The sequence below is a fragment of the Scomber japonicus genome, chromosome 4 (assembly GCF_027409825.1).
Source record: "Scomber japonicus isolate fScoJap1 chromosome 4, fScoJap1.pri, whole genome shotgun sequence".
In the NCBI taxonomy this organism is placed as follows: Eukaryota; Metazoa; Chordata; class Actinopteri; order Scombriformes; family Scombridae; genus Scomber; species Scomber japonicus.
Window position 1 is genome coordinate 12,451,681 of NC_070581.1, and position 13,329 is coordinate 12,465,009.

General features: G+C 38.5%; 1 protein-coding gene across 1 annotated transcript in view; it reads right to left on the reverse strand.

Moving 5' to 3' along the window:
* Positions 1-778: 778 nt before the first annotated feature.
* Positions 779-13,329, reverse strand: part of sema3bl (sema domain, immunoglobulin domain (Ig), short basic domain, secreted, (semaphorin) 3bl) — a 50,621-nt gene continuing 38,070 nt past the window's right edge. The window contains exons 7-15 of the mRNA XM_053317925.1: positions 12,858-12,972; positions 12,336-12,405; positions 11,522-11,666; positions 6,344-6,575; positions 6,046-6,137; positions 5,805-5,846; positions 5,460-5,685; positions 2,759-2,889; positions 779-1,291 (exon numbers count right to left, since the gene is read on the reverse strand). Coding sequence (XP_053173900.1) covers positions 779-1,291; positions 2,759-2,889; positions 5,460-5,685; positions 5,805-5,846; positions 6,046-6,137; positions 6,344-6,575; positions 11,522-11,666; positions 12,336-12,405; positions 12,858-12,972 — 1,566 coding nt within the window. The remainder of the gene's footprint in view (positions 1,292-2,758; positions 2,890-5,459; positions 5,686-5,804; positions 5,847-6,045; positions 6,138-6,343; positions 6,576-11,521; positions 11,667-12,335; positions 12,406-12,857; positions 12,973-13,329) is intronic.

A 13,329-nucleotide genomic window follows, 5' to 3' on the forward strand; every position in this document is an offset into this window, starting at 1 on the left:
ATAAAGAAATAATCCAGTGATTGTATTGTGTGAACTTCGTAGTGAGAAACAAAAGATGCAAAGCAAGTTTATTTGTGTCTGTGTTTGTCAGGGCTACACTGGCAAAAAAAAGCTAATTTGTAATCCAAAGATGAAAAATATGTAAATGTGATTTTTCGCTCTATTGAAGCCTCAATTTGCATGGATTTTTTGCACAATGATATGAGCAAACTGTCAATGAAGCTACAATGGCAGACGTGAAACAGAAAACAGTCTGCTGTTGGTAAAGTCAATCCACAGGCATGCATAGATTACATGAGTTTTGATTGTTTTCTCAATGAAGAATGACTATAAATGAATTAAATGAAAGTGGTGTGTTTTCATTTTCTGTCATTTGGTAGTAAATGTAAATGAGGGCAAAGATGTGAAGGGTGGAGGAATGAAGTATATTTGGAAGATTGTATCTAGTCTCCACTTAATGGCCAACATCATGAGATCAACAGCAACCTATTCTGTTCACTAGCCTTTAGTCTCTGTTCTGTCTTCCCAGACAACTGAACACTTTTTTGGGCCAGAGTCAGAACCAACGTCTGGCACCTGACGTACAGATACACTGATTTCATAAAATCCATTTACCTCCTTCTTAAAAATCCAGGTGTTTAAGTTTCAACTATTAAGAGTTGATCCTGGTCTTAATCTTTGTATGTTGTCCCATTCATCTTGTTCTGTATTTTAAATGTTTGTCCCTTTTCCCTCTTTCACTTTCTCCTTCTTTTTTCCCCTTCTGGTTGTTTCTCCATTACTCGTCCCATGCGCTGAGGTCCCGCGGTGTTCGGTTGCGTTCGCTGGAGCTCTTGCTACGTGCTTTCCTCGCGCTGTCCTGCGCCTGGCGGTATTTCTCCAACATGCTCTTGTGTTTCCTCCTCAGCTTGTCATTACACCACATCCTCTCGCAGTACTCCTCCACATGGGGCAGGTTTGAGGGCCCGATCAGCTGCATGATATCCTTGAACCACGTACGCGATTGGCCTATTTGGCCCGATGTGCCACTCCTGCTGTATGCGCTACAAGGCATCCAGTCCCTGTATCTTCCAGTTGATCGGTCTTTAAAAGAGTCAGGGAGGCCGGCGTTGTCGCGAGCCATGAGCTCATCTACAGTGTCCCCTTGAAGGACTTCGAGGGTGAGGCGGGCCAGGGTCCGCGTGAAGCCATGCTCTCTTGAACGGCAGATGTACGTGCCTTCATCATGGCGGAAGAGGCGACGAAAGAGGAGGCCCTGCTCAGTATGCATCACACGATCATCGAGCTTCACCTGAGTGGGGCAGAGAGAGAATGTGTGTGAGATGAGGTAAAGGCAGAGACAGTTAGCAGATATGTGAAAAAATGCTGGCGTTACCCAATCAACACACACTTTCAGATGTTTCAGATTTTGCTGTGACTGGCCTAGTGAGATAGCTGCAATGTAATTCAAAACAAGATATCTAGGTTCTCTCTTTACATTTTACACTGCAAACAGCAACACACCTTAAATTAGCCAAGCTTTGCTAGCAAGGTGTTAGTTTCAATATTCAATTCAATTCAATTTACTGACAGTATTTCCAGTTTGCATATACCACAAATATCTGACAATTGACACATAGGAATTTAAAGGCACTATATGTACCATTTTCATGAGATTATAGCAATTTAATCTTTCAAATTAATCAAATGAATTAATTTTTTATTGATGATACCTGAAGCAAAACTTGTGGAAATTGAGTGGTCAATGGTTGCTAATAAGTTATTAAATTCAATTATTTCAAACTCTAAACTGTCCCCAGGGGGGGAAAACACACATTGAAGACTCAAACACTGATGTAAACAAAGAATGAAACACAAATCAGTAAAATTATAAAGAATGTGAAAAACATGAAGAATATAAAGAACATGTAATCTACTTCATAGCATGATAAAAGAATGAGAGAGAACAGGGGCTATTTACACTGTTTTCTTAGCCTAAACAGTAAGAATCTACCATGAAATTCAGTCACTGATAAGATTTTCTCATTCCTCTCTTTCTTTTTTTCCACATCTCCACCCAAAGTCTCTCTACCTCATCTATTCATTTACACCTCTTCCTTTCCTCTTTTTTCTATCTACCTCCCACCTCCCCTCTCTCTTACTCCATCCCTCTGCGTCTCTAACTATACTTTGGTGCCAACACAAACATGGCAGTCTTGTCAGTGAGAGTGGCAGCCAAATGTTTATTTGCAGGGAAATGGAGAGGGGTGGTAATGCCTTAATACTTGCATGGCTGACCGAGCCACTCAGTTAAGCTTGGAGAAACATAACCTCAAACAGATGAATGATTACTGTGGGTGTGGGCACAGAGAGCAACACAATTTTCTAAGTAGCGCTTTAATGGGACTTTGCAATACTGCCTTTAAGTCACAGTGGCCTGTAGACATTGAGTGACAATTTAGCTTTCTGTGGCATGTGGTCAAGGTTTGCAAAGAATTCACTGTTTATACAAGAGAACGAGTGCTTGTGCTTTTTTCCTTTGAAATATAGCTCCTTAATTTTGACCACATGTCAAATGGCTGTCAAATGTGTCAACTGTGTGCCAAGTTCGCAAGCAAATCTCAGTTTTAAAGGCAGTTACTCAGGCCACTGTTTGCCAGAAGTTTCTTTGGACCCTTCATCTGTCTCCCAAAGCTTTCTCCCAACATAGGTATATTTGGACAGGATGACATTTTTTGATCTTGATTTTGATCAGATGGCTCTTTCATGATTGTCTTACCTCTTCTTTGCGGTCGTCGCGTTGGACAAGCCAGGTAATCGAAGCTTGTGGAGATCGAGGAACACATTCCAGGAATGTGCTGTTGTTCTCAGTCCCATAGACCACCCTGTCCTCTGTTACATCAAGTTCTTCTGGTTCAAAGAGAAATTAAATGGTTGTGAAAGAATGAAAATACAGTCTTAGTCAGTAAAGATTAGATTCTCCTTATGCCTCTTGCATGCTTAAAATGTATGTAACCATCCATTATGTAGGCTACAGTATTGTTAAAGTTCTTTTGACCAACACACTGAACCAAGACAGTGAGGCACTTTTATGTCTGTAAATCTGTAACAGGTGAATTCTATAAAGTGTAGTTACTGTTTATAAGAAAAACAAATTGTCTATTTTCTTTTTCCTTTCATTATAGCATTTTCAATTTTAATCGTTTCAGTATTGGATGTATTTCCTTTTTCCTATTGGATGTATTTTATCATCCTATTGTCCTTTACTATATGTATCCTACGTATACATACAGTATATAAACATTACACATACATGTACAGTATAGTGCCTGGTTCCACAAACATACCTAGTCATAATAGTCCAGAGAGTATGTGTTTCTATCTAAAATTGTTGTTGGGGGGAAAAAAACTAAAAAGACTGGTAGTGACCTGAAATAAAGATCTAAGAACACCAATCGCAAACACAACCTACAAAAGCTGCAACCATGGGTGCCTGGTTATGTGGGAGAGCAATGGGGGAGCAAACTTGGAAAGCTACATAACTGGCAGGAGGGTCTGGATGTCCTGTCCAAGAAAAGATATCGTAATTTAAGACAAATTTCCTGCATTTCTACATGACCTAACCCCTTGGATTGAGTGAAGACAGCCGACAGCCACCTGCACTAGTTAACCAAACCAAGAATGCATTAAGAACGCTATCTCATGTTATGAATTCATTTTTCACTATGTGAGAAAATGGATGTGTGGCGTGGGAGCGTCTTTTGCAAACAACCCACATCACAGCTGAATCCTGTCTGATCAGCTACTTTTAGCTAATTTCAAGTTTGGCTGGAATCAGTGGGGCAAGCAGGTTCATTCAACATACGATACGGTCAGTGATCACAGTTAAGCTAAATGGCATGTTTCATTCCTTTGTAAACAGTCAGACTCCTGTGTGGATTGAGACTGTGACTGACAGCCAAAGCATGCTGTGGCAAACAATCAGCAACGAGTTCAACTGAACCAACTCAAAGGGTGGTCCAGAAATATGTGGTTTCTTTTTTACTTTTGTCAGTGTCTGAAGATAGTAAAATGATCATTGATATAGACAGCTTAAATATAATCATGTGACTGCAGAGACTGTATGATGATAGGTTTATGTTATAGTACAAAAAGTGTGGTAATAAAACCAAAACTTTGCTCCTCTTAATAGAATAATGGGTATGCTATTGCTCTACTTCTCCATTGCTGTGGCGCCTATGACTGCAACCTCAAATGCATTCCTCAAAGAATACTGATAATGTCAGCCTGAAATAATATTGATTTGGAGACACAAATTACACACAAGGCAACATTTCTGACTGTAGTAATATGAATAAATATTTTGTTGAACAAATAGTGAGCATATGAATTTAGGATGAAATTTCAGTATTTGCAAAGGAAACACATGCCTCAGAGAAGTTTACCTGTAACAACAACTTGACACCCTGACACAAAGAAACCTTGTTAAACTTGGGTTCATTCAGGGGCTTTGAGGGAGAAATCTTTCATCACCTCAGCTCTATACCTACACTCATTCAACACATGCACAGACCCTTTCTTCCCTGCCTCTTGATGGCCTTGTTCTTCTATTTCTTGCCCGTCTTCTCACTTTTTCTTAGCTTTACCTCCAAATTACGTTTATTCATTTTCTCCCATTCATTTGTCCTTTTGTGGTAGATATTTGTCTAAGTGTGAGTTCATCTGTCAGTCTTTTCTTCTCTTCCTGTCACACAGACAAACACATACACCATCTTTCACTCTGTCTTAGCATGGCTCTTAAAGATCACTAGTGGCCAAAATCTGCAGACTCATATTACAGCATGTACATGCCTGAATGCTTGTACTATATTACATACAAGTATAAGATCTGGTATGTTCTTCATGCAGTCTATGTTTGTGTTGTGTGTATTTCTTGCCACACACAGCTTGGGATAAAATGACAGACAAATTGTGCAAATGTGACTTCTTACATAAACACTCTTTGGCTTTCATCCTGAGAAAGAGGCATACAGACATTCACTGACCTTTACAGACACAAACACGTGCATACAATCTTCACTCAAAGAGGTTGGCACAAGTCCAATGACATCTTTCCCTCGCCCTCAGGTGTATACAGACTCATGTACAATATACAGACACGGGTCTTCTTCCTGTCTACACCTAAATAGTTTAGAGTGTGTAAGAGGAACGCCGCCCCTGTCTAGACGCTACAAGAAGTAATGCTTATCTGCAGTGTTCTCGCAAACACATTCACTTTCTATTGATTGTTGAAAAATCTTTGCTAGCAGATACAAAAAAAGTCAAATATGTCTTTAAAAACAGGGCAAATCTGTCATAAAGCAGTTATAATAAGTGTAAAAAATATATGAATGAATGAATGAAGTGATATTAACAAGCTTGTAATGAAAGTCAAAGAAATACTTGCAGGGTACAGTAGAGGAAGGTAATATCACACTTACCACTCAGATTCTGATCCACACACTGCAGCACAGGGTTTCCATGCCTAATGTCTTGTCTGCGGAAGCGGCGTTTGCTGTTGGAAATGTATCGGGAGCAGGATGATCCATCCCAGGCACAGTAAGGGTCTCTGGCAAGGCAGCACTCAGCACAGGCTTTCCCATAAGTTTCACATCGATGCAACTTCACCTGGGCCACACCTACAGGAGAGCCCACGAAAAGGGCTTGCTGTTTGAAATGATGAGAGGTAAAAAAAAAAGTAATGGACATGAATAATGAAAATAACATTTGATTTAAGTTAACAGAGATGAGCATTTATGTTAGTAATTACAGTCATATCAACCCACCCTTTTGACTGATATGTCCATCGATGTAATTGAAGTTGGCACCTGCAATAATGAAAATAATTGGCTTCAGGGATTTTACAATGTGTGAAAAGCTTACAGTAATAAAAGCCAAAGCAGATATAATAGAGAGCAACTCTAAGTAGTGAATTATATAAAATATTGATAGAAGAAAATGAGGAGAAATATGGGATTAAGTTTTGAAACAGATTTTCTTTAAGGCTGAAGATAAAGTAAAACTCACTCTAAAGACTTGTAGCTCTTCCAGTGTGACCTCTTCTGTCTCCAGACTGTTTCCACTGTGCAGGGCAATGACTTTCAATATGGTGCCAATGTCTGAAAGACAAGCAGAGATAAAGCATTTTATCCCATAGTACTCTCCGCCCTAACAATCCAGTTTTTTCACAGGGCCTGATTTAAGACCATAAGCAGTGTACTATTAAACCATTTGCTAGACAAAACCAGGCTTCTGAAAAAAAAAATCAATTTGAAAATGTTTTTCAAATGTATTTGGGAATTTGGGAAGGCATTGAATGACTTACCTGTGCCAATGAACATGACATCATACTGTCCGTCCTCTGCCTCAACCCGGTCCACCACAATTTGTTTCAGCTTGTAAGGTATATTGGCCTTTACAAGCACAGGCTGGCGCATGGCAGGATATACTGGTCGCCACATCAGCGGGTGGCTGCGGGCAAACTGCAGCACTGAATCAGGGAAGTCCTTTGTGCTGCCAAACTCTCTGCCAGGCTGGTTGGTGATTTTACTGGGGCACTGGGGAGTGAGAGAGAGGTGGAGAGTGATGTGAAGAAACGAAGGAAAATGACTGGAAAGGAATTTTATAACATTAAAACATAAATAATTTCTTGAACTTCTTGGCTTGCTACACTGTGATGGTACACTGGAAGAGAGAAATGGATGGAGGCATGGAAAGATGAGTGATTAACAGAAAGAAGCAAGACAGATGAACAAGTTTAAAGCAACATTCTGGGGCGCTATTTTTCCAAAAAATTTCACCACACTTGGTGTGTGCTTTCCAAAGAAAGCCTAATTATGGTCCTAAACTTCTCTCAAAGAACCCTCATTAGTAGTTTTATTGTGCCTGAAAACTTTTGGATGAAGGTTCACAACCACTGTTATAAAGTTAGTTTGGAAACAGCTCTATAGAGCTTGCTGTTACTTAAAAATCTCACTTAAGTAATGAGAGAATAAAATATCCTGGAACTGGTATCACTCAAATAATTAAGTGGATTGAACAAATAAAAGCATTAACTTACACCGTACGACTTCTGAGTTTGGTCGTGATTCAGATCTAATGATTCTGGCTGTAAAATGTCTTCACTCCAACAGTTTTTAATTTGCCTAACGCCACTATGGTTAGAAAATGTTAGTTGTTTTTTTGGTAAGTAACAGGCTCTGCTGTCTCTGCAGGTGGCCATCCTTAAACCATCCTTATTGATGGTTTGTTTGTCAGCTGATTTAACCTCTTCAGAAAACTGCCACTTAAATGATGCTTTTCTTAAACTCTGGGATTATGTTTCTGTCAGAATTAAACAATGATTTTACCTGATTTTTCATGCAAGATCATTGACTGCAGTGACAAACAGTGAGACCCCCTGCCTGGATTCACAAAACACCAATCTAATCTCCATTGACACCAATGGGCACCTTAAAACAGTCATAAAACAGTTGCTTTTGGAACTGATTTCAGGAGTGTCACTTGGAATATACTGGAGAGAGGAAGCTGTTGTGGGTGTGTATGTATGTTATGATAAACTGCCAGATTACAAAAGAGAAGTAAGAAAAAGTGACTCACTTTAAAAACTGTCCAGAGAGTTTAAGAAACAAACAAATTGACAAACTGATAATTTCATGAAGACAGAGGTTGGGATGACAGAAATATGGATGTGAGAAGCTACACCAGTAAAGAAAGAAAACACAGCAGCAATGACTGTCTAAAATGAAAGCATATGTCAAACTTATTCATCTGACACATTTGCCAAATGTCATAAACTAAGGCTGAGGAAGGAGCAGGGTTGAATTGAGATTGATTTCCTTTCACAGTCAAAATTCTATAGAGGACTCCTGATCATTTGACCACATGATAATAGCAGGTAAGGAATTTGTATGAAACGTATTACTTCATATTGCTTTTCCAGACTGTATTTCCATATGGTAAAAATATTGTTACTCCTTATCACAACAGTAACTGACCCTCACAATAGCATTGTAATAGTGTGGATTCAGTTACAGTAGAGGAATCTGAATTGAGAAAGGAAGTTAGACTCAAATATGCCCAAACTGTTGATGGATAATAGTACATTACTCTGAGCATACTTAACTAAATGACATAAATCTTTTACTGCAGAACATCAAAGCACAATTTTCAAATTGTTTAAAACATGCATCTGTTGACGAGAGGACTTCACTATGAGCATGGATTGTGATGTTTGTGAAAACTTCAACTTTTCCACTAATGTTTGCCAATATGTGAATAAAACTCTGTGATAAATCAACTGAAGTGTAATTTTAACACAAAGAAACAAAGGAAATAAGGTTTGGCACTTTCATTTTGGAACTGAAGGAACTTTTCAACATGTATTTATTTAAAATTTCTTCAACACATTTACAAACTCACTTATGCAGTTCCCAATGCACATCCTTGATATGTCAGTCTGTTTTAAACTTCACTAAACTACTCCTCTCCTGTTTGCATAGCACATAAAACCTAAACTGGAACAGCTCCAAAGACTAATCTCAACCCATTCAAACTGTGCTGCAGCTGGTCGACTGCTTTCAATCTCCAAATGAAAGCCAAAGTTAATGAGGCGGAGAAGAGGTGAGCATATTTGTCTGACACCTATTCACTTCCATTATCGTTGTATATATGTATGTGGATGTGTTTGCGTGAGTAAGTGTGTTAAATACAGTATTGTAGAGTAAGCCCTTCTTGTGTTGCATATAGGAAATTGATCTATTATGACAAAAAGACCCAAAAGAGCAGGTCTGTTAGCTAAGGTTCAAATCCTGGAAGATTACGCTTCTCATTTCTACATCAATCTCTCTGGCTGTAGATTAACACATATTCTGTTTTTTTTCATACACCTTTTTGCTGATGGATATAAAACAATAGACCCAAAAATCTTCAAGAAAACAAAACAAGCAGTTGACAATCCCTAAAAAGATGAATCTGGAAAACTAAATTCTGACACTCTTAGGTAATCCTACCGGAAATTTCTGTCAGTATAGACAAGTAGAAGGAAATAGTTATGGGATGTCTGGCTTTTTTCAATGAGCCAGATCATTTGGCTCAGCTCAACAATAAGAACTGGCTCTTTCTGCTCCCAACAGCTCTTCATTTAGTACCACTTAGGCAAACTTAGCAATGTTTTGATATGTGTGCAAATATATTATTCAATGAATTACACTAAACCTTATAATTTCAAGAATACCATAATTTCACATTATATTTAGTATAAAAACCTTAAATAATGTAAAAATATCACATACTATTACACAAGTGTATTGACCATTTTCTTCATACCTCACCATGCTTAGCTCTTAATGTGAGACCTGGACTGGCCATTGGGACCACCAGCAGAATTACTGTTGGCCTGGCAAGCTGATTGGCCTGGAGTGTCAACCCGGTGTTACAAAATGCTAAATGAAATGAATTAATCCAACAGAAGATAACACAGGTCAGCTACAGGCCTTCAGAACTGTAGACTGTCATATCATCGAGGTGAGAGTGTAAAACCATATGGTTGATCTGAAACATGCCATGAAAAGTGATTTTCATGTCAAAAATGAAGTCCCAATCCAAGACAAACACCCAGGTAAATGAAGCGTTTTATTGGGATGATCTAGGATAAGAACCTGTCTGGTAACAACCCAAAGTTGTTAAAGTGTCAAACATGGGGCTTTTATGACAAAAATGATATAAAATATGTGGCTAAAAAAGACAGCAGATAAATCCATCATGAAGTTCAGATATTAAAGACATTTCATCCCAAGGTCCAGGTAGGATTACTAAAGCTCTGGTAAATCCACAGTAAAACCTATCCCACCATTTCCTTTGTTACAGGATGAGCTCTGACACTAATTCGGACAAAGTACAGTGATATTTCAATCCAAAATAAATATCTAGGGAGGATAAATCCACCACATCACTCTGAAAATGTACTCAGGGATTGAGATGGAAGTTTTATTTTCCACTCCTTGGTGAATTTTGACTGTTGAGTAAAGAGCCAGGATGGGTATTAAATTATATCGAGCTTAAATCTGTTATGATGAAAAATCAAAGACAATAAAAAAGCATTTTAAAAGTCTGTCTGGTACGGTTCAAGTAAGACAAAAAAAATCATTGTCAACAGTTCAAAATGAGACTAGTTAATATTTTAATTGGAGCTGAATATCCAATTTAGATAACAAGTGAGTGATCAAATTAGCTTTGATGCATACTTCAAGGATAAGAATCAGTTGGCTCTTGGATCCAATGAAATTCCATCCTATTTTCTTTCCCCTCTCATTTTCTCTTTCTTCTCCGCCTACTTCTCTTCTTCCCATCTGTTCCTCTTCATCAGCCTGCCCCGAGTTATCACCTTCTTCCCCTTTCCTACTTCCTCTCCGCCTCACTCACAGTTGTGGGCCAAGACATTCCTGTTAATCAAAGACTCAGCGACGTGAGACCACAGAGGTGTCTGCTCTGTTCTCATATTATTCATATGCCTTCCGCCTCCACAGGCTCCCCCTTATTCTGGTAATGAGGTGAAATTACATGTGCAACGTGATTGTATGTATGTGTGTGTTATCTCCGCACTTGTGTTTGTGTATATAAATTACAGTGATGTGGTTGAAAGAAAAAGAGTTCCACAGAGAGTTGAGATGTAAACCAGGAGAAAGGTCTGTGCTGTATACAATCACTGCAGCTGCACTGCTACAGTACATACAGTAGTTTACTTTACTGATATGGAAACTTTCTGCACCTCATTTTTTAATGTTTCTTATCCCCTTTGTACAATGCTGTTTGAGCACATACAGTGAGTTACATTCATACAGTATGTTTGTATACTGCATTATAGTAGCTAAATAGGTTTTGGGGACCCACCTCATGTCTGGTTAATCTAAGTCATTTCAGAAAATGATCTTCAGATCTTCTCACTTCTGTAACTACAGTTCCCAAAATGTTTTTGGGGTAATAGTATAACACGAGGAAGTATAACATTGCCATTGATTATGCTGTGGGATAAAGCCCCCTTTTTTAGCCTATGTGAGTTTCCTTTTTTTGGAAAATTGGCATCATTAAAAGTATACCAAGTTAGATTTTGATTCTGGCAAGTTCTGGATTTGTATATTTCAGCAGCAGCAGCAGATTTATGAACATTTATTAGCACATATCAGAGATGATGAGTATGATGAGTTATGATATGCCTCATTCTCTCCCTCCACGCCACTCTTTCATCTACCTTGTGCCCCCCAGTTTTAAAACCTCTGCCTTACCAGACTGAGATTACAAAATATAGAAATGTAAAATGGTGTGTTATCAGCATATGAAGGAAAGAACGTAATTATGTTTATGATGTTGCCAAGAACAATCACATATTAGAGTCATTGGGGTCAAGGTGAGTTAAGTATGGTTAATGTATTGTTAAAACTGGGCAACAAAAACATTTGAGTAAACTTAGGTTTAGATTAAATACACTTGGTGAACCATGACTAACCACGCCTGGTCTTGGATAAGGGACCCTGCCCTCATAGGCCTCCCACTGGTGGTCGGGGCCCTCTTTATGAGCGAAGGGTCCATTGAAGGCTTCTCTGATGTCAGCCATACGGTAAACACACACCGCAAAACCCTGGAAGACATTACTGTGAAGGAGAGAGGGAGACATCCAGTGTCACAGCTAAATATGTACTGTAGACAAATCACAGTTTTATTTGGATCCTGTATTAGATAATAAATGGAAGCAGATTCAATTATGTTTACAAGAGAGAGGAAAAAATTGGAAAGTCACTAGTTTCTATTTTCTAATGTAGGCGGATACATGACATTCTCGAGTCTAATAGCATTTAACAATAATAGACATCAGTATAGATAACATCATTCACATGTCTGACAGGAATTCAGTGTCTGAGGAGAAGCATGTAGAGGAGTATGCTGACCCACCATGGGACACTAACACTTACTAAATCTGTTTTTTCAGTTATTTAAGAATAATTCATCGCTAATGTTTGTTTTGTTGTACAGTTATTCTGGAGTGGATAATAAACTAAAATGGGAAATAACTAGTGTGTGGGTGTGTATCTTTCTATCTATCTCATTTCAGTTGAAAACCAGTGTTCACAGGCCAATTTGAGGGTTCAAACTTGTTTTTGAGGTCAAAGTCAGAATTGGGTTTAGGTCCAGTTTAAGGATTTCGGCCTTTTGTTGTGACAGTTAAGGTTAGGGTAAGGGGATAGGTAATGTATTATGCCAATGAATATGCTCACAAAGATATAAAGACAAATGTGTGTGTGTGTGTGTGTGGGTGTGATTACCTAATAGTGCTAAAGATTGCATAGACATCAGGGTTCCTCTCATCCTTGGTCCTCAGAAGGAAAACATCCTCTGTTTAATGTAAGAAGACAATGCCAGTTAGGGTGTGTGCTCATGTGGTGGGGGAATATGATATGATATGACATGATTTATTTATGGTTTGCAAAATCCAAAGGATAACTTGAAAAAAACACATTTCCAATATGCTTACAAAGCATTACGAGTCAAATCACAAGACATGCAACATAAAAGTAAACAACAAAATCCTGTAATCCAAAATTACATCAGCACAAATTAAATTAAAATGTAGCCATATCGGACAACTTGATAGCTGAAGTAAAAATGTCAAATCTGACTCTGCTCCATAAGTATGTCTGACCTGACTTCTATGATATTTTAAAGGGTGTTGGAAGATTGTTCCATATTGTGGAACCAGGGTAAAAAAAGAGCTTCTGGTTACATATACAATATGTTCAAATATGTGCAAAATCAAGTAGTCGTAATGCTGTCAGTGTGTATCTCACCCAGTTGGTTGAAGTGTGTGTCAATGCCATGAGGTCCTGGTACAGAACAAACCAGCCTGGCTTTGATGAAGGTACTCCACTTGTTCACCAGCACCCTCTGGCCTCCCACATCATTCTGGCAGAAAAACAGAAACATATACAGAAATATCTATAAAACACAGCTGTAGCGTGCTCTGTATGCTTCCAAAAGCAGAAACACTTTTCATTGTTTTGGCTCTTTACTCAGCACACAGAAATAAAATAATATAATGAGGTTTAAGTGCTTATTTTTTTATTTTATACATAAGCAAGGCAATCAAGATTTTTTGAGACAAATGTGAAATGTTCTTGATTTGCAAAGTCAGTCACATGACCTTGATGAAAATGATCAGGTGTGTCACCTGGTGATGCAAGCAACACATAAAAATAGTGGTGGAGTACCAGCAGGGACCCAATTCCCACACTGTCCCATATCATTTGGATGTAAACTTTC